The sequence below is a fragment of the Chiloscyllium plagiosum genome, chromosome 38, assembly GCF_004010195.1.
Source record: "Chiloscyllium plagiosum isolate BGI_BamShark_2017 chromosome 38, ASM401019v2, whole genome shotgun sequence".
NCBI classification, from domain to species: domain Eukaryota; kingdom Metazoa; phylum Chordata; class Chondrichthyes; order Orectolobiformes; family Hemiscylliidae; genus Chiloscyllium; species Chiloscyllium plagiosum.
In genome coordinates this window covers 22,438,625-22,460,411 of record NC_057747.1, presented here as the reverse complement: position 1 = coordinate 22,460,411, position 21,787 = coordinate 22,438,625, and the positions used below count along the sequence as shown (strand labels likewise).

At 41.8% G+C, this 21,787-nt stretch overlaps 1 protein-coding gene across 10 annotated transcripts in view; it reads left to right on the top strand.

The window, feature by feature from the left end:
• csgalnact2 (chondroitin sulfate N-acetylgalactosaminyltransferase 2) overlaps window positions 1-20,844 on the top strand; it is a 58,475-nt gene extending 37,631 nt beyond the window's left edge. For all 10 annotated transcript variants that reach the window (XM_043679099.1, XM_043679097.1, XM_043679091.1 and 7 more), the window contains 6 exons: window positions 12,214-12,430; window positions 12,783-12,884; window positions 13,716-13,894; window positions 14,669-14,763; window positions 16,930-17,011; window positions 18,677-20,844. In XM_043679099.1, the coding sequence (XP_043535034.1) occupies window positions 12,214-12,430; window positions 12,783-12,884; window positions 13,716-13,894; window positions 14,669-14,763; window positions 16,930-17,011; window positions 18,677-18,969 (968 nt within the window). In that variant the 3' untranslated portion in view covers window positions 18,970-20,844. The remainder of the gene's footprint in view (window positions 1-12,213; window positions 12,431-12,782; window positions 12,885-13,715; window positions 13,895-14,668; window positions 14,764-16,929; window positions 17,012-18,676) is intronic.
• The last annotated feature ends 943 nt before the right edge of the window (window positions 20,845-21,787 follow it).

Below are 21,787 nucleotides of genomic sequence, written 5' to 3'. Positions count from 1 at the left end.
GTTGTTGTGGTTCTGTTCGCCGAGTTGGAAGTTTTTGTTGCAAACGTTTCGTCCCCTGTCTAGGCGACATCATCAGTGCTTGGGAGCCTCCTGCGAAGCGCTTCTTTGATGTTTCCTCCGGTGTTTATAGTGGTCTTTCCCTGCCGCTTCCGGTTGTCAGTTTCAGCTGTCCGCTGTAGTGGTTGGTATATTGGGTCCAGGTCGATGTGTTTGTTGATGGAGTTTGTGGATGAATGCCATGCCTCTAGGAGTTCCCTGGCTGTTCTCTGTCTGGCTTGCCCTATGATAGTAGTGTTGTCCCAGTCGAATTCATGTTGCTTGTTGTCTGCGTGTGTGGCTACTAAGGATAGCTGGTCGTGTCGTTTCGTGGCTATCGAAACGACACGACCAGCTATCCTTAGTAGCCACACACGCAGACAACAAGCAACATGAATTCGACTGGGACAACACTACTATCATAGGGCAAGCCAGACAGAGAACAGCCAGGGAATTCCTAGAGGCATGGCATTCATCCACAAACTCCATCAACAAACACATCGACCTGGACCCAATATACCAACCACTACAGCGGACAGCTGAAACTGACAACCGGAAGCGGCAGGGACAGACCACTATAAACACCAGAGGAAACATCAAAGAAGCGCTTCGCAGGAGGCTCCCAAGCACTGATGATGTCGCCTAGCCAGGGGACGAAACGTTTGCAACAAAAACTCCCAGCTCGGCAAACAGAACCACAGCAACAGTCAAGGTAATTGTGGGATTCCATGGGTTTATAGTGGATATTAGTGGCCAGTCTATCCTAGAAAATGGAAACTGAAACTGAATGATCAGTGGCATGGATTAGTTTGAAATCTTGTTGCTCAATGCTTCTATTACCTAAAACTTGTTCCTAATGTAGTACATGCTAGTTAATTGGCACTTAAGTTCATCTGAACGTGCAATTAAAAGGCCAATTCGCTTAGGGTCAACTTCATTCCAATTTCATTGCAATAAAAATAATAATTTTAAGGATGCTCTTAGTGCTGATGATTTATGTCTTAGTTGTACATTTTGGAGCAGCTGATCAGATTGGCAGTCAGGATTGTTTTGAGCCTTTCAAGTTCAGCTTGACTTGGCTAATAGCACTATTGCCTTCAACTCTGACAATTGCATCTTTGGGCCCCACAACTACACAATGCAGCTTGATATTTTAACACTGCATTGAAGCTGAGAGATTAAACTGAGATCTCTGCTTTCCTGCTTGCAAACCCCAGGTATCTAGCAATTGAACTGGATGTTGATTTCTTTGCTCAGAGGATTGTTTGAGCAGGAACATTTTGTCGCAGAGAATGGTTGAAGAGAAATGATTGCATTTTTTAAGGGAAAGTTGGATAGATAGTTGAAGTAAATATTTGAAACCGGTCTATGGAGTGAGCTCAGGACATTAGGATTAATTTTGGATTGTTCTAACAAAGAGTTGGTACAGAGTCTGTGGACTGAATGCCTCTATCTGTGACATAAATCTCTTTAGTCCTGTTAAGCCTATCAGGGCATTTTTCAAATAGCTGCAAAAGGATTTCTCTTTTTCTCCTGATCACTCCTCTCTTAAAGGGTTTGCTCTGTTGGAAAGAGAGCAAACTTGCCTTAACACAGCAGCTTTCATGTTCTCAGGTCATTTGTAGTGCTGCCTGACCAATGAGTTACTTTCCCACAGGGGATTGTCTTGAATATTCCAATTGTCTCCCAGCCTGCCTCCCATTCCTCCCACTCCATAACCCTGAGTTCATCTAAAACTTTACCTACATTGACTTGGCACTGAATTATGAGTTGGCTTAATCTGTTTGAAGACAGATTTAAGCTAGCAGTGAGTAGATACATTCAGGTGAGAACTATCACAAGCTTTTGATACCATCTCTCTAATGGGCAGTTTAGGTTCATTCATGTTATGTAGAAAAAACATATTATGGAACAATATGTTTCTTGAAATAATGTACATCATGGTCTTCCAAGTAGATCTCTTTGCTCAAAGCAGTATTAGGTGCCTCAACATTATGGAAGGTCCCAGGTTCCATTCACATGCGGGTTAATTGCCATCAGTGGAACTGCAGGAGAGGAAGAGAATGGAGAAATTGGAGAGAATATTTTGTAAGAGTGTACATAAATTGCTGGCATATTGAGTTGGAGTCATAGAGATGTACAGCACAGAAACAGACCCTTCAGTCTAACTGGTCCATGCCAACCAGATATCCTAACCTAATCCAGTCTCATTTGCCAGCACTTAGCCCATATCTCTCTAAACCCTTTCTAATCATATACCCATCCAGATGCCCTTTACATGTTGTGATTGTACCAGCCTCCATCACTCCCTCTGGCAGCTCATTCCATATACTCTGCATGAAAAAGTTGCCTCATAGGTCCCTTTTAAATCTTTTTCCTCTCACCTTAAACCTCTGCCCTCTAGTTTTGGACTCTGCCACCCCAGGGGAAAAAACCTTGAAGTAGTGGATTCGTTCGCAGAGCTGGTGTGTTTCCTGCAAACGTTTCATCGCCTCGCTAAGTGACATCATCAGTGCATCTTTGATAAGGTGTTGGTGCTCTGGCCTGCCTCATATTTATATGTCTGTTAGTACTTCCGGTTCTGCATCTGAGTGATTTTGTATATGGGGTCCAGTTCAATGTGTCTATTGATTGAGTTCTGGCTGGAGTGCCAGGCTTCAAGGAAATCTCTGGTGTGTCTCTGTTTCACCTGTGCTAGGGTGGTTACATCATCCCAGTTGAATTTGTGTCCTTTGCTGCCTGTGTGTTTGGGAATGAGAGAGTACTGGTCATGTCTGGCAGAGGCAAGCTGATATTTGTGCACTTATATGGTCAGTTTTCTTCCTGTTTGTCTTCTCAAGAACTCTTTAAAAACCTTGTCTACTTACCTTATTCATGCCACTCATGATTTTGTAAACCTCTAAAATGTATGATTGTCTTTCTTTGGTACTTGTCTACTGCTGGTCACCTTTTAGCTTACCCCAGCTTCATTGCGACAGTCAAGAGGCCCAAGAACCTGTTCCCAAGCCATTGTGAAATTGACTGCTAAATCATGTTGGAGAATAACAACCCCACCTACCACCCACATTATAATAGTGTTACGATATGGCATAAACCCTCCTGCTTAATTTAAACCAGCAACACAGAAATGATTTATCTTGTGCAATAATCTGTGAAAATTTGAGAGGCCAAGAACTATTTAAAGTAAAAATTAACAACTTTGTTTCTTAAAGTATAGTAGAGAATAATTAACTCACAACTATTTGCACCTTCTCTCTCTAACCTATCTTTTACCTTCTCTTCTATAATACTAGTCCAATAAAACACCCAATTAAGATTTACAGGAAAATACAAATTTTAAAATCAGCCAGCGGTCGAATTTTCTCTTTATCTTCGTCGGTAGATTGGCTCTCCAGGTCAGTGTTGAGCTTTTTCTCTGGGCAAACTCCTTTTCTAGACCTCTCGGAGAGTTCTGATTAGCAGTCTACAGCTGTTGGTGTGGTGGTAGTTCTCCTCCCAATTGTTCAATTTTCCCCAATCTTATAGCCCAAAGCATCAGATTGTGTCATTGGCTTTTAAGATTGTCAATATACGCAATTCAAACTTGATTGGAATTTGGTATTTTTGGGGGTATAATTTAAACTGATTGGCCTAATTCGAATCTGTTTTGTCATTTCCAGGCAACCAGCTATTCCAGTAGCTGGAGCACATGTTACATTGTGTCTTATTGAGAACACTTGGTGCTGTCACTGCAAGATTTTACTCTCTTAAAGGTATAGTAGGCCCACATCTTCATAACAATAGTGACAACACTTGAAGGAACATTTCACCTTTTGCAGTAGCATTTAGGATGTCATGAGGTTGTGAAAAATGCTACATAAATGAAAGGTCCAAACCTTTTAATTTAAAAGTGAGTATCAAAAGCATCAAAGGCAACATGAGGAAAAAGATAGTGAGTGGTTATGATCTGGATTGCATTGTCTGAGAGTGTGTTGGAATGTTTCCATCTTGAATTTCAAAAGGGAATTGGATGAATATAAGAACAGAGGAAATTTATAAGTCTGCAGGGAAAAGGCAGGGAAGCTGGGCCTGGCAAAGGTGGTTTTGGACACAATAGGCCAAGAGGCCTCTTCTTCAGCTGTAATCATTCTATGATTCGAAATATTTATTTATTTATTGTCTTCTGTAACCTGGATTCTGTTGTGTGTCTTTTCCATGCTGATGGGAAGCATGTTAAATTGTTTCTTCAACTTTCTTCTCCTCAAGGGAACAGTGCTGTGGGCAAAACCCCTCCCATCCCTCTGCATTCACCCATGATCCAGTGTCTCACTGTTCTGAGACATCACCCTGTCATACTGCAGCCTATGACATTCTTCAACAGTCCTTTTTTCCTGCACGGAGCAATATACTAATCCTCATGCAGTATTTGTGATGACCAAAATCACCATGCAGCTGTTCAATTGAGGAAGAGAAAAAGGTTTGGAGTATTTCAGCATTTAGGACTAGCAAGATTATCTTCCATTCTTCTGTGTAATTTCTTTTCTTTTATTCATTCACTGTATGTGGGTATCGCTGGCTGGGCCAACATTTATTGCCATTCCCTAATTGCCTTTGATGTGATGGTGAGCTGCCTTCTTGAAGCATTACACGCCATAGTGCTATTAGGAAGGCAGTTCCTGGATTTTGACTCAGCAACCACTTCATTAAGTTGTTATATATTTATTTGTGGGTGTATAAAAATATTGAGATTTGATTACTGGCCTAAAATTTACGTAAGACTATAATGAGCAAACTTGTTTACAGATCTGAGACAAAATTAAATGGGCATTAAGAGCCCTTGCGTGCATATTATCCCATAATCTTTCCTGTGTGTAGGCTGTTAATAGGACAGTTGAAAACTGCTTAACAGGGATTAACATATGCGTGAGTTCTCGCCTTTGTAATCAAGTGAGGCTGAAGTCATTAACGATCAGCTTGAATCTCAGCATTTTCAATTTTGTACATTTTCAATAGGACTTATGCACAAAATGTAATTTTCTGGAGATCATTAAAAGGTGATCTAAATGAAAGAATCAGTGTATATAAATTGTGCTGAGGTATGGGTGTATGAATATTTTAATCTGTCAATAGTGTATTAACCCATTTACAGTGAAAGTGGTTTGAGTTATAAAGAAAGGCTGGGGAGGTTGGGACTTTCTTTCATTGGAGCATAGGAGGTTGAGAGGCGATTTCATAGAAGTTTATAAAATAATGAGAGTTATAAATAGGGTTAATGGCCATTGCCTTTTCCCTAGGATGGGGGATTTCAAGACTGGGGGCACATTTTTAAGGTGAGAGGAGAGAGATTTAAAGATATGAGGGGCAATGTTTTTTACATAGAGGGTGGTTCACGTGTGGAATGAACTTCCTGAGGAAGTGGTAGATGTGGGTGCAATTCCAACATTTAAAAGACATTTTAAGAACATGAATAAGAAAGGTTTAGAGGGATATGGGCCAGGAGCATGCAGATGGGACTAGTTTAGTCTGGGATTATGTTTGGCATGGACTGGTTGGAATGAAGGGTCTGTTTCTGTGCTGTATGATTGTGACTATGACATGGATCAGTATACTCTGAATTTGTTTATAGTGGGGAAGTTGCATGGCTCCTGTCAACCTCCTTTCCAACATTCCCTCTAAGCTGCATAGCTGTAAGAAGTCCAGCTGGCGTGTGACCTCATTTCAGTTCCTGAAGTTGCTGCTACTCAGACCTTGGAGGTCATACAATGACGGTAAAAGTTAGAAGGAATGTAGCTGCTCTCCCCACAAGGCCCCAAACCTCATCTGACCCGACTCACTCATTTTTGGCTCACTTCACTTACTTCTCTTTACTCCAGCATGTGACCCACTGTCCACGTAACCGTGACACAATATAGTTTTATGGTCTTTATTGACTGTGTCTTAATGGACTTTTAACTGTTTGCAATATGTTAGCTCCTCCACTGAATAGATCAAAAGAAGAGATTCAGAGATATAGGCAGAGTGTTAATCCCCTTGTGTCACATCAGCACTAATAGGCGACATGGTGGCTCAGTGGTTAGCACTGTTGCCTCACAGCACTAGTGTTCCAGGTTCGATCCCAGCCTCGGGCGACTATTTGTGTGGAGTTTGCACATTCTGCCCCTGTCTGCATGGGTTTCCTCTGGGTGCTCCGGTTTCCTCCCACAGTCCAAAGATGTGCAGGTCAGGTGAATTGGCCATGCTAAATTGCCCATAGTGTCAAGTGCATTAGTCAGAGGGAAATGGGTCTGGGTGGATTACTCTTCAGAGGGTCGGTGTGGACTGGTTGGGCTGAAGGGCCTGTTTCCACATTGTAGGGAATCTAATCTAATTTATTCTTTTTCAGCAAGCATATGTAGCTTTTGTGTTGGGATTTTTGTGGCTTTGCACCTGCGCAAAATGTGCTATTTCTCCTTTTGTGCTTTTTAAAAATGTATTCAGAGGATATGGCATCAAAGATTAAGCCAACATTTATTACCCATCCCTAACTGCCCAGAGGGCATTTAAGAGTCAACCATATTGCTGTGGGTCTGGAACCACTTGTAGGCCAGACCAGGTGAGGATGCCAGATTTCCTACCCTAAAGTGAACCAGATGTGTTTTTCCAATATTCAATAACGTCTTTGTAGTCACCATTAGATTCTTAATTCCAGATTTTTAAAAATTGAATTCAGATTCCACCATCTGTCATGGCAGGATTTGAACCCAGTTCCCCAGAATATTACCTGGGTCGCTGGATTAACAGACCAATGATAATACCACCAGACCATCACCTCCCAATCCACTCCTTTTAAAGAGTGTTTCTTCATTGTTTAACATAAAAACGTTTGGACTTGTGGGGTTAGATACCCTCACAGTTAAGCAGCTTCTCTGTTTGTTCTGTTTTTATGCAACAGCTACAGCATTTCCACACTTACTCCAGTTTGTTTAAAAACCATGAACAGAGAGCTGCATGTGATTGCATTTCATAGTATAAAGTGGCCCGTCACGCTCATTGATACAAGTCAGCTAGCATCAAATTTATTGGAAGTATTCAAGATCATGAGTGGTCTGGACTGGAAGAAACTGTTCTCATTTACGAAAGGATTAAAAATGAGATGGAACATTCTTAAAGTAATTGGTGAAAGAAGCAAAAGCAATGTGTGGAAAATCTTTTCACACAGAGTGGTCAGCGTCTGGACTGCACTGCCTGAGAGACTGGTGATGGAGGCATATTCAATGTTTTCAAAGGAAATTAAGCAGTTACCTGCAAAGGAAAAGTGGTGATAGGTTGCGGGGAGATAGTGGGACACAGATATTGAATTGTTCATTCAGAAACTGAAATGGCCAACTCCTATCCCTATGGTTGCTGTAATCAGATAATCTGTAAACACCAGGAACTTCTCACGGAGTTTTCAGCTTTTATAAATTATTTGGGCAATAGCCAGTTAAGAATTCTAGTTTCAGACTGCAACACTGTCAAAAGGAACGCCAAGAATCTGCACACAATATGGTTAGAGAAACTTAAATAAAACAACTGGTGGATGCTGGAAATCTGAAACGAACTCATAAAATGCTGGTGAAATTCAATGGGGTTTGGCCACATCTGTGGAGAGAAATCAGCATTAACTTGTCAAGTCTAGTGACCCTTCTTCAATTCTGTGGCGACCAAGGGGTTACTTGACTTGAAACGTTAACTCTGATTTCTCTCTACAGATGCTGCTAGACCTGCTGAATTTCCACAGCAGTTTCTGTTTTGGGTTTGAGCCTAAGAAACTTGATTGATTTCAGATGCAACAGCAGGACCAGTGGTATGGAATTGTGGGGTGGAAGATTTAAATTGTAGAATTATGTAAAGAAGTTGAACAGTGAACAAAGCTCAGAATGGTCTTCTTGCCACAGTAGTGGAGACAAAAGCCAGCTGCCTGTTGTAATGGCAGACTGTGGAATCTGTCGAAGGTCATATTTGTGCTCAACAAAGAATAGCACTTAAAAAGACAGGCCCAGGGATTGAATAGATCTGGCCTTTTGTCATCCAACAACGGAAATTGCTAATGAATAACTTCTAGACAGTTGTTTAGCAAATCACTGACGATGTGTGGGTTGTTTTTCAATGTTCTTCAGGGAATGAAGTCGGTCCACATACAAAACAGTGGCAAGAGTAGGGCACTCACCCCCCCCCCCCGCCCCTGACCCACCCCTCTCACCCCCACCCCAAGGCTGCTCTGTAATTCACCAATATTATGGCTGATCTGATTACCCCACATTCCCTACTATCCCCTGTGGTAGGCATCCTGCTCTTTGAGTACCCCCTAAAACACCCAGTTGTGAAACAACCACCACTGATCAGTCAGGGACTATCATTCAGACTTCCTGTTGTCATGACCCAGGCATCCATCATTATTTTGATGAGACCACAATTGCACTCACATCATTGTCCACGAGTTCTCCATTTTGACGCCATTAAAAGATCTCCATCATCAAGACTTGTGTCAGTCCAGAGGGACGATGGCATCTAAGGAGGAGCAACTAGTGCAGTCTTCCCATATTGTTCACATCTCAAAACAAAATGTATTTGTTAAAAGAAATGTGGTGGGATAAACAGATTGGTGGCCTTTATCTGTACATACTTATACTCTTGTGATCTGGATGAGTGTGTAGTCTTCATATTGAGGGGGGCCATTAATGAGGGAGATGCCCAATTCAGTGATTCAGGCAGATGTTCATGATTCCAATGGCGGAGATGACTGCTGGTGCACTTTTCTTGGTCCATGCCACAAAAGAATAAATTAACATTTCCCTCATACATTCATGTGCCTGTGTGCCGATTGTCAGCAAGGTTACACAGTGGTAGTGCACCAATTGATGACATGGTTACATGGTGTAGAGATGCCAGTGTTGGACTGGAGAGGACAAGGTCAGAAGTCACACAACACCAGGTTATAGTCCAACAGGTTCATCTGAAATCATAAGCTTTCAGTGTGCTGTTGAAGTTTGACCCTTCACCTGACGAAGGGGCAATGCCCCAAAAGCTTGTGATTTCAAATAAACCTGTTGGACTACAGCCTGGTGTGGTGTAATGTCTGACTTGGTTACACAGTGCCAGTGCACTAATTGTTGGTAATTTTTCTGTCATTTGTGTGGACATTATTGTGTGGAGGGGCTGTCTTTATCAAAATGGAGTGTGCACTCAGCGTGCATACAAATTTGGTCATTCCTGAGACTGGATTGTATTTGGATTGCATTTTGTCTAGAGTCCACAGTCCCTTCTGCCCAGTTGGCTGCTGTCCATTTCTTATGGTAAACTCTGCATGTGGTTTGATTTGAGTACAGTATAGTTACAATCCATTGAGGTTAGCTCACCAGGACTAGACTCTGAACACTAGATTCTTTCTTTACCTTCAGACCCTGAGGATTCAGTGTATGAATGCAGCACTAATCATTAATGAAATCTCTGTGGAATTGGATTGGGAGGGAGAATGGATTACAGCAGGGACAAATCTCTGTTGACACTTGGATTGTAATTATGTGGCTGTGACTGAGTTCATTTCGGACAAAGTTATTCGGTTTGTAAACTGGTGAAAGTTGTGGAAGCTGTCCGTGCCAAAATAAGTTAGACTGTGTTATAGAGAAAAATTTTAAGTGACAGATAGTAGGATACCAGGGGAAGGATGGAGGGAATGTAGGGGAGATTCTGTTCAGGGTGTGCTATGATAATTTACCCCTTGTTGATGTGCATCAACTGTAACGTTGCCAGGTTATCTACTGGATTGATAAGTCCATGGAGAAACTGTACTTTTATTAAAGAACAACATTTAAAATGTCAAGCCCAGGGACTGAATGATGCATTTTACAACTTAATGTACACTTGGAGCTTGAGTGTGCCTCTGGGCTTTTGTACAAACATTTGAGTTGTGCATTGTAGAGATTACAGGGCCTGTTGAAATGCACCTGGCATTGAACAGCTGAGTTCAGATCGATGCACCCCATTTTCAGTTGTGTACAGTAAACATTGGGTCACGTCATTTCAGGAACTGGAATTTTAAAACAGCGTTAGCTGCAGCAGGAACTGATATTTCTGTAGAATATCACAGAATGGTGACAGGACAGAAGTGATAGTTTCACATACACATTTCTGAGCTGATCGCCTGCAATCAGCTCTGCCATCACTGCTTGATCTACACTTGTCCAAGGGATAGCAAGAGTCAGTTTCATTCTTAAAGTTGTTAAAATTCAAACAAGATTCAGGTTGTATTTCATCTGCTTTTTTGTCTCTCTGTGGAAATCTAATTCTGTTGCTTCTGCTGAATCATTCAGTGGAGTTCAGATCTCTTAAGCAGTCACAGTACAGCTGATTATTCACTTGAAGCCTCCTCACCTTCACAGCATTCATGCAAGAGACCTTATTTCCTGTGGACATTCTCCCCTATTTCAGAGAGCTCTTGGTTTAAATTTGCTGCATTACACTGCCCTCTGAAGAGTAATTTAGCTGCTTCTCAAAAGTTACTTTGAGAAGTTGGTGTTTAGAAAGTGAAAGATGGCTGTGGGAAATCTCAGTGTTCTTTTAAATGTATCAAGCTTATAATGTAGTTCTTAAGTTAAAATCTTTGATTTATTAAATAGGATCTTACCGGATTATTTCTCTTGTAATAAAATTCTTTTACTCTGCAACGAAACAGGCGCATGGTAGTAGAACCTGTGGCTCCTGTCCCAGAGATAAGCACACTACCATGATGCCACAAGAGGGCGTCAAAGTATTCTTTAATCAACCTATTCTGATGTACCTCCAGGTCAAGTCAGGTTTGAACCTGGGCCTATAGCCTAGAAGGTACTCCACCATGTTAAACTTTAATAAGGAGATGATTAGAATTGATGTTTTTCCCAAGTGCAGTAAAGTATCTCCTCCCAAAAATATCACAGTGCTGTGTGTGACCATGTAGCTAGGGATAGATCCTTCAACTGCATCTGAGGCCCTATCCCAAACATTGATAACGAGCTGTGCTCTGTCTTTTTAACCTAAACAAATTCCCACTTGTATTCTCACCTTACTCTCAAATACTACAGTTATGTCTTGCTTTTTGGCAAACTTGTGGAATGGCCTCTTGGTTTCTTATGGGGAGAAACCCTGGAATAATGGAACTGAGCGCTGTAGGATGTTCAGTCAGGATGGGCCAAATGATCTCTCTCACCAAAGGTTAAGGATTTTCCTCTTCAGCAATAATTCTTTCATGGGCCAGGTCTCCTTGCACTGTACCCTGGTTGCAAAAGTAGCTGAATGACCTTTCTGTCATGGCCTGTGAATATTGTTGACAAGGCCAACATTTGACACTAATCCTTAATTGCCTTTGGGAGTGTGGTAGTGAGCTATTGCCTTTAATTCCTATAGTCCATCTCGTTTAGGCACAATGCTGTTTCAGATGGAATAATTAGGAGTTGATTGCCTAGTGGCATTATCGCCATACTATTAATCCAGAGAGCCTGGTAATAATCTATGAACTGGGTTCAAATCCTGCCATGGTAGATGGTGGAATTTAAATTCAATAAATATCCAGAATTAGGAGTCTAATGATGACCATGAAACCGTTGTTGATTGTCAGAAAAACCCATCTGATTCACTAGTATCCTTTAAGGAAGGAAACTGCCATCCTTATCTGGTGTGGCCTACGCGTGACTCTCAACCTGCAGCAATGTTGTTGACACCTAATGCAATTATCGTTGGTTAATACATGCTGTCCTGGCTGGTGACACTCACATCCCATGAATGAGTTAAAAAATATTACAAGATTTTGACACAGCAACCCAGTGCAGGAATGGCAATATAATTCCCAGTTGGGATGGTATGAGATTTGTGTGCGGTTCTTGGATGTAGTGGTGTTCCCATATACCTACTGTCCTTGACCTTCTTATTGATAAATGAGTGAGTGAAGTTCAGGAAATTCTTGTCTCTTCCTTTCTTTTAAGTGTCAATTAATAACTAAACTTTCTCATTTGTGCTTTTACATCCATGTGAATCTCTGTTGCAGTTTTTCCACAATTCCAGCTTATTTTCTGCAGTGTGGTGCAAAAATAATTGTACCAGGAATGTCTCAGATGCTGGACTCTGTCATTTCAGTAGACAGTAATTGAAGGAAGTGCCTTTTTCTGAAGTAACTTTCTAACTTCCCAATATATTCTCTTATTTCAGGCTACTACCGTACAGAAAGAGACAAAGGGACCTTGTATGAACTGTTCTACAAAAAGGAATTTCTGGATGAATTTCAACATATCACACTCTTCCGTCCTTTTGGGCCACTTATGAAAGTCAAAAGTGAAACAATCGATGTCTCGCAGCAGATCATCAATATCATCGTTCCTCTGTCTGGCCGCACTGAAGCGTTTGCCCAGTTCATGCAGAATTTCAGGTAGAAACATTGTGAAAGGGCGCAGTCAAAACCTAACCAATGTTCATTTTACCCTCTTCCTTGTTTGGGGTTTGTGGGTACTGTTTGGAGTTTAGGAAAGCAGATATTGCTTTGTCTGCTAGTTTGAGGGAGGCATCAGCGCTCTTATTGTAAAGAGGTTAAATCTTCGACTAAAATTACAAAGTAATTTCATGCAATCAGATCCTGCAGTAAAACCTTAAAGACATGTGCATGTATCATTGGTGCATTTGTATTTCTTAAAACTGACACTCTGCCAGTGTCCAGCTTACCCATGTCTAAGCATCCAGCTTTTCAATAAAACACCTATACTTCCAATTGTTGTTTCATGCAGAGATGTGTGCATTCGCCAGGATGGACACATTTACCTCACGGTCGTCTACTTTGGCCAGGAAGGGTTAGGTGAAGTGAAGAAGATCCTGGAAATGACTGCCAGGTGAGCCATAAAAAAGAATAAAAATAGAAAGTGTATCTGGGTAATTCAGGGCAGTGGGATAGCCTGCACCGAGTCATGCATGTAGGTTTGTATATGCAGTGTCCTCGGATTGAGTTACTTGTAATCAGTCTTATCCTTATTTTCAAATTCCTCCTTGGCCAGTCTATCTCTGTGACCTCTTCCTTGTAGAATCATACAACCCCTACAGTGTGGAATTAGGCCATTTGGCCTGTCGAGTCCACACCGACCCTCTCCAAAGGGTATCCCACCCAGACCAATCCCCAGCCTCATCCCTGTAACCCTGCGTTCCCCCATGGCTATCCTACCTAGCCAACACTATGGGCAAGTTAGCATGGCCAATCCAACCAACTGTGCCCACCTTTGGACTGTGGGAGTAAACCACAGAAAATCCACGCAGTCATGTGTAGAACATGCAAACTCCGCGCAGACAGTTGTCCAAGGGAAGAATCGAACCCAGATCCCTCCCGCTGTGGAGCAGCAATGCTAACCACTGAGCCACTGTGCTGCTCACATTTTTCCATCATTGGTTACCATGCTTTCTGCTACCCAGACCCCAACCTCTAGAATTCCTTTGCTAGCCCCTTCCATTTCTCTGTTCTCCTTTAACCCACTTCTATAAAACTACCCTTTTATTTGAAACTTCCTTACGTGGCTTGGTGTCAAATTGTTTTCGGTAACGCATCTATGAAGTGCATTGTGATTTTTTATTTTAACCGCATCAAAGGCACAGTGCAAATTGAATTTGTTAATACAGCCTTTATTACATTAAAACTGGAAATCCCTGGAATAAAAGATTTTCTTTCTGTGCAGTGAAACTAATTTTCACAACTACACTCTGGTTCCTTTGGCTGATGAGTTTTCTCGAGGACGTGGTCTGGATATGGGAGCCCAAGCCTGGGAGAAGGGCGAGGCACTGATGTTTTTCTGTGATGTGGATATTTATATATCTCCTGAGTTTCTTAATAGCTGTCGAATAAACACAGAACCTGGTAAGTTTTGACTGTTCGCGTTTTAAGAAGGACCATTGTGATGATTATATACGGTGAAGTTAAAAAGAGGATTCTCAATGAACCTCCTTGCATGGCTCTCCTCAATCTAACAAACCCTCAGAAAAACAGGCTAAATGGCTTCTTTGCTAATAGGGGTACCTTGCTCGACACAGGATGCTTAATATACCTACTTGCAAACAATGCGCTTCAAAAGTGCTATACAAATCTAAGTCTTTATTTCACGTCTAATGCTGAGCTGCTGCATCCACTCAATTTCAGTACCTTTTGTATCCCAAGAAGCTCTGTGTTCTTGGTGTGGAATCAGTGGGCAGAATGGCCTTTTTCAGTGCTCTACTATTTTTATAACAACAATAATTTGCATTTATAAAAATTTGTCACTTAAATGACTGTATTAAATCATGTATCACTTCTAGCCATTTATCAACAGCATGGTGTTCAGTTTTGGAATATGAGTTGCTTAACCCTTGTAGTCTGAGAGTCTTAGTTAGAACACCCCTGATCTATATATCTATCTGTTTGTGATGTTTCAACCCAGATTCATTTTACATCCTCCATGCTGTTGTACAACTTTGGACAGACTGAAAATTTCAGTCTTATATTAAAAAAAAGGTTGCATGTGTAGCTGCACATCTGGATCATTACCTGCCATTTTTTATATTGCATTATTGTGTTTTATACAGTGCCTCCTGACATAATTTCATTTCTATCTGTCTCTTATTTGCAGCATTTAATAAATGTGGGTTTTTTTCACAGGTAAGAAAGTTTTCTACCCTGTTGTGTTCAGCTTGTACAATCCAGCTATTGTCTACGCCAATCTGGATGGTGCCCCATCCATTGAGCAGCAGCTGGTGAGTGTTTTTTTTATATATAGGTCATGTTACTTATTAATTGTTTTCTTTTAGACCACATTTGTCTGCATTTCATTATATATTCGCACTCTACACCTCCATTGTACAGCTCATCATTGGATAGGTTCAAAGATTGGGACAGGGTGGACTGGGGGAGGGGTTGGTATTGTTGCCCAATTGGAGGTGTCACCTTTCAAACGAGGCTGACTATAAGTGAGGTCACAACAACTTTTTCTGATGGTCCTGGTGGATGTTAAAGATCGTTTGAAGATGAGATAGGTGTTGGTCAACATTCCTCCCTCAGCTCAACATGTGTGGAAAAAAAAATAGATGCATTGCTCACTTATGTTCTTGTTGTTTGTGGTATTATCATACACCAAAAACTAATGGATTTGCCTCATAACACCTGCATAGCTGCTTTTAAAAGTGATTTACTATATTGATGTGCCTTGAAGTATTTCCCTTGGACCTGAGTGTATATATACTACAGAGATGTACATTGTCTTGTTCTCCCTCCTGTGCTTCCAGTATGCTCTCTCTACTTTCCCTGATGGAACCCAGCTCTGACACCATTGAGAGTTCCAACATAAAAGGACCCTTGAACCTCCAAGAAGACATTTTCTTATTGTTGATACATTGTTTTTATTTTTAAAATGTATAGGAGGATAATAGGCATGTTTTAATCTGTAACAGCACGAATCTAATGGTTCAATTCGTCTTTGAGCCTCATTAACAACTGATTTTGAAATTCTTGGGAGATTGACAGCAGGGTCTTTTGCTGACTATAGAACCAAAGTCATAGAGATCTACTGCTCATCATGTCTATGCCAGTCAGAAACAACCACCTAACTATTCTAATCCCATTTCCCAGCACTTGGCCTTTAGCCTTGTGCTTTTGCGATGCCAGAGCATATATCTAACTACTTCTTAAGTGCTATGGGGTTTCTGCCTTTACCACCTTTACAGATAGTCAGTTCCAGATTCCAAGCACCCTCTGGGTGGAAAGGTTTCTCCTGACATCTCTTCTAAACCTTCATGTTATTACCTTAAATCTGTGCCCTCTGATCATTAATTCAGCGCCCCACCCCAATCTAGGTTTGAAGTTTCTTCCTGTCTACCTTATGTATGCCCCTGATAATTTTATCCATCTCAATCATGACCCCTTTCAATCTCCTTTGCTCCAAGGAAAGCAAACCCAATCTGTCCAATCTCGATTGATAATTGAAACCCTCCATCCCAGGCAACATCCTGGTAAATCTCCTCTGCACCCTCTCCAATGCTATCACATTCCCTCCTATAATGTGGATTCCAGAACAGCACACAATATTCTACCTTCAACCTAACCAAACTTTTATACGGTTCTAACATAACATCCTTCCTCTTAAACTCCGTGCCTTGACTAATAAAGGCAAGTATACCATATGCCGCCTTAACCACTTTATTGACCTTGTCTGATACATGAGCACTAAGATCCCTGTGATCCTTGGTGCTTCTTATGTATTCTTTGCCTTGTTTGTCTTGCCCAAGTGCATCATCTCATATTTATCTGCATTGAATTGCATTTGCCACTGATAAGCCTACCTGACCAGCCTGTCCATATCCTGTTGGAAGGCTATCCTCCTCTCTATTCTATATCGTCTGTAAAAATACTGATCAACCCTCCCACATTAAGTCTCAATCATATATATAAACTACAAACAGCAAGGGTCCCAACTCTGACCTCTGTGAGACCCCAATAGACAGACTTCAAGTTGGAAAAACACCCCTCAACTATCACTGTCTTCCTCCTGCTACTCGGCCAAATTTCTTTGGATGCCACGGGTTCTCCTATGTGGGGCCTTATCACAAGGTTTGCTGAAGTTCAAGTAGACTACAACGATAGCTTTGACCAGTTCAAATCCTCTATTCCATTAATACGATGATTGTTGTGACACGCACGGGATTGAGGGATATATTGCTTGTTTGAGGCTGGATACTTTAATTCTTGCCTGAACCTACCTCTGATTTGAGCAGGTAATGCCATTGTTTCACAATTCTTGGATTGTAATGAGTGATATGATGCGAAGAAGTGAACTAATGTTTTGCACTGTCTGTTGAAATTATTGGGAAGCTAACATCACTTTTGTTCTATGAAGCTGTGCTCATTTCTTTCTAACCTTCACACAGGTGCACAAGAAAGATTCTGGGTTCTGGCGAGATTTTGGATTTGGGATGACTTGTCAATATCGCTCCGATTTCCTCACTATTGGTGAGTGAACATAGTTTTGAGTTGTGGTTCATTCCTTGTTGTGGGAATTGTTCACTCTTACTTATGTCAGTGACTGGCAACTAGGGGCAATCCTCACTTCAGTGAATGGGCAGCACTGTTGGTGTTCGGGAGTGAATTGTTTCAGGTAAGAAGATTTTCTGTAGATGAATCAACTTCACTGACGACTCAATGCCATACCAATCAGAGGACAGTTGAGATGTTAAACTGGAGGCCTGCCTGCTAATGCGGACACGAAAGGTCATATGACCAGTATTCAAACGAAAGCAGCAGAGCTGTTCCCCTTGTCCTGGCCAAAGATTAAATGGAAAAAAAATTATCTAGTCATGATCTCATCATTGGTTTGTGAGGTCTTGTGTTTAAATTGGCAGCTGCATTTCCTACTTTATAGCTTTATAAGTGCAAGTGATTCTTTTCTGTTTAGCTCCCAGCACACTTAATATTGGTGTATCTGCACTGTTTTTAGCACAATTGCATGCAATCAACTTACCCGTGGGATCTGACACAGGTCACATGAAGGTAATCGTCAGATTCATTGGAAACCTACCCCGTAAGACAAAATCCACAAGAAATTTGCAATCTTGACTGCACAGCTGGAATGTAGATACTGAATGTAGATTGTTTCCACAATTACCATAACATGGTGGTGTCATCACATTGAAACTCAATGTCATGGGGCAAGGTGACATAGACTTTATCACATATTTTTGCCTGGAGATATCTTTCCCCGGCAACTATCCATCCTCTGCTTGGCTCACATTCAGTTGGGTTGGACCTGGTTGGACAGCAGTCACTTGGATCTTTATGTAGGAGGCTGTATAGGAGGCCATCTGACCCATTAGGCCTATGCTGACTCTTTGTACATTAGTCGCATTTTCCTCCTCGATAGAAATATAGAAGATAGGAGCAGGAGGAGGCCACTCAGCCTTTGGAGCCTGCTGCACCATTCATCACGATCATGAATGCTTGCCCAACTCAATGGCTTAATCTTGCTTTCTCCCCGTAACCTTTGATCCCATTCACCCCAACTGCTATGTCAAGCCACCTCTTGAATACATTCAATGTTTTGGCATCAAGTACTTCCTGCGGTAATGAATTCCACAGGCTTGTCATTCTGTGGTGAAGAAATGTCTCCTCTTCCCTGTCCTAATAATTGTTTATTCACTTTCCTTTTGAGAGTTATTGAATTTGTTTTCTCAACCCTTTAAGACAGCATCGTCTTGGATTAGACAGAGATCAGCGCTAAGATCACTGTGTTCACTGTCACCTATTCTCCAAGCTTGCCTCAACTGTTCTTAAAGTGAGAACACTAGTTAAACCTTATTTCAGAACTTGTGTGCACAGCCTATGTCCTAGCCTGACAGTCCAATCCAATCTTGATTGAAAAACCATACTATTTCAATGTAAACCAAGAACCTGACTCGCTGTTTTCTTTAATATCCTGCTTTATTAGTTGATGAAAAGTTGACCAACAATCTTATCCCTTTTCCAGCACTCCCCGGTGAATGAAATTTGCTATTTGTGGGATTTCGTCTTCCAACTTTCTCCCAGCTTTGTTTTCACAGTGTTTTGAAGTAACGTTGTTGGATGGGGGACACCTGCAACGTGACAAGACACTAGCTGAACATGAATTCTTTCTCTCCACAGGTGGCTTTGACCTGGATGTGAAAGGGTGGGGAGGGGAGGATGTCCACCTGTACAGAAAGTATCTCCACAGTGACCTGATCGTGGTGCGGACACCGGTCTCCAGCCTCTTCCACCTGTGGCACGAGAAGCATTGCGCAGACGAGCTGACTCCAGAGCAGTACCGCATGTGCATTCAGTCAAAAGCCATGAACGAGGCTTCCCAGGCTCACCTTGGGATGTTGGTGTTTCGAGATGAGATTGAGGCCCATCTCCGCAAACAAGCCTACAGGACTGACAGCGACATTCCTGACTGAGTCAGAGGTCTTTGCTATTTGGCCTGTTCAGGCTTTTACATTTGCGGTCTTTGGGTCAGCACCTGTTGTGTTTAGTAATGGGACCACAGATGACAAAATTTTGTATTACATTGTGCTGTTGCAGTGCTTAATTAATGGCCCAAAATGCGCTGATGAGTTTACACATCTGCGAGGAGTTGAGCGTTGTGTGTGCCATTTGCTCTCACAATACAAGTGTACCCAGAGATCCCAGATACTCAGGAGTTTGTAAAGTGCTGGGGAAAAAAGAATTTGCCTCTTCAGGTATTCCTATCCTTCACGCAAAGGGTCTTGCATGATGGGCACACTGTTGTTTGAATGATTGGATCCACCTGGTTCAGGAATTTCCAGGGTTTCAGTGTGAACTTATGGAATAATGACTAGGTATAGAACAGTATTAATCTTCAGTGAATAGGACCACATATGCGCAATTTCTACGCACACTCTTTATACTGCCACTTTGTTTCCAGCCGTCTGTGGAACTTTATGCAAAGCCTCACGAGTAGAAGGCCAACCAAGTGCTAGAATCACCACCTATTGTGTACATCAAGGTCAGTTCTGCTCATCTGATTATATTTTGGACTCCGGGCTAAAGGACATCATATTTGACTCTAAATGAAGCACATCATGCAAACTGATAGCAAGAGAGCACTGCACTGCAATGGGGGTGCTATTCTTCGAATGAGAAGTTCAATCGGTGCTCCGTCCCATGGTATTATTCCAGGATGAACAAAGGTCTTCTCCCATTGTCTTGCCCAATGTCTCGCTCTCTTTATCTCTCAACCAACACTCATAAACAGATTGACTTATATCATTATTTCTAACACAGAATCATTGGTGTTTTTATCCCACAAGGAGAGAATGCTATAATCTCAGCAGGAGTTATTAAGATTGAGGGAGAAAGAGATCCCACATTATTTTTAACTTCAATAATTGAACTTGCGTGTGAATGAAACTAAAACGTTAGACTCATTTTTCAACATTTCTAAACTATTTCATTGTGTGTAATATGCTTCGAGATGTTTCTGAGACATGAAGTCCACGTCTGTTTTGATGTCTTTTATCATCTGAGGCCCAGTTTAGCTCAATTAGCTGGACGTCTGGTTTACAATGCAGAATACTGCAAATAGAGTGGGTTCAATTCCTGTACCAAAAGATTCTTCTCAACCTCATCCATTGTCTTGAGCATGGTGTCCCTCGGGTTAAACCATCACCAGTCATCTTTCTTTAATGAGAGAGCAGCCCTATGGTCTGGTAGGACTAATGGTGACTTTACCTTTTATCTTTTACCTTCTGCACATTTTTCTTTCCTCTGCTAAAGATTTGGAAATGTGCTTCCCTCCCAAGATGTGATGAGTATGTATTTCTGCAAGCCTGCAGACAAAAAATGTGATTTGTTCATTAATGGGCAAAACCTAGAGACTTGTGTGATAGAGCCACAAGAGGTAGGAGATTTGTGCTTTTGGATTCTTAATTATATTTTCAATTCCTTTATGTTTATTTGGTATGTGTGAGGCTAGTGGGGAGAAGAGTAGATGAGAATTGTTCCAGCAACAAAACTACCCAAATCTGCAATCATTTTATCTAACTTATTTGGATTGATCTTCCCTATCTAACTGTAAGGAAAACTGTGAACATGACGGTTCTATAGATGTTCACCTGTAAGATTCTCCTTCAAATAATACAAAGCACATGTGGCATATTCCTGAGATCATGGTTCAGATGACAAAGCTTCTAGCTAATGTTGTCTCTAAGCTCCACAACTGCTCTAGGGATCTAGAGCGGACGGGCGGCACGGTGGCTCAGTGGTTAGCACTGCTGCCTCACAGCGTTAGGGTCCCAGGTTCAATTCCAGCCTCGGGTGACTGTCTGTGTGGAGTTTGTACGTTCTCCCTGTGTCTGTGTGGGTTTCCTCCGGGTATTCTGGTTCCCTCCCACAGTCCAAAGATGTGCAGGTCAGGTGAATTGGTCATGCTCAATTGTCCATCGTGTTAGGTGCATTAGTCAGAGGGAAATGGGTCTCGGTGGGTTACTCTTCGGAGGGTTGATGTGGACTGGTTGGGCCAAAGGGCTTGTTTCCACACTGCAGGGAATCTAATCTCCTGAGGTTTGCAAACTGGTGTGCCAGCGCATTGACTTCATCTCTTAGAAATCATTGGTACGCACTGAAAGGTTCATGCACTAGAGGGAGTATTGCTTCTTGCTATCAAAACTCCCAACTTTACTTATGCTGTGGAAATGGGATGTGGGTGTTTGCAGTGAGATCAACATTTATCACTCATCCCTCACTGTCCTGAACTGCTGCCTGGGACCACTACTATCCTTAGGGTTAAGTACCCACAGTTCGGAAAGCAGTTCCAGGATTTTGACCCAGTGATAGTGAAGGAATAGCGATATAATTCCAAATCAGGATAGGGAAACTTGGACTGGAACTTCCAGGTAGTGTGTTCGCACGCCCTTATATCTCAAGATGGCAGGAGCTTGCAGGGTTGGAAAGAGCTGTCAGAGGACCATTAATAATGATGTGTTGCAGTGTATCTCGTAGATGCTACTCATTGCTGCCATTGTGCATTATGGTGATGCAAGCTTTGAATTTGAGGGTGTCCGATACCTACTCTTTGAATGGACTACGTTATGCTGGAGTGTGCTGAACTTCTTCAGTGTTCTGATTAGATTCCCTACAGTGTGGAAACAGGCCCTTCGGCCCAACAAGTACACCGTCCCTCCAAAGAGTAACCCACCAAGACCCATTTCCCTCTGACTAATGCACCTAACACTTTGGACAATTTAGCATGGCCAA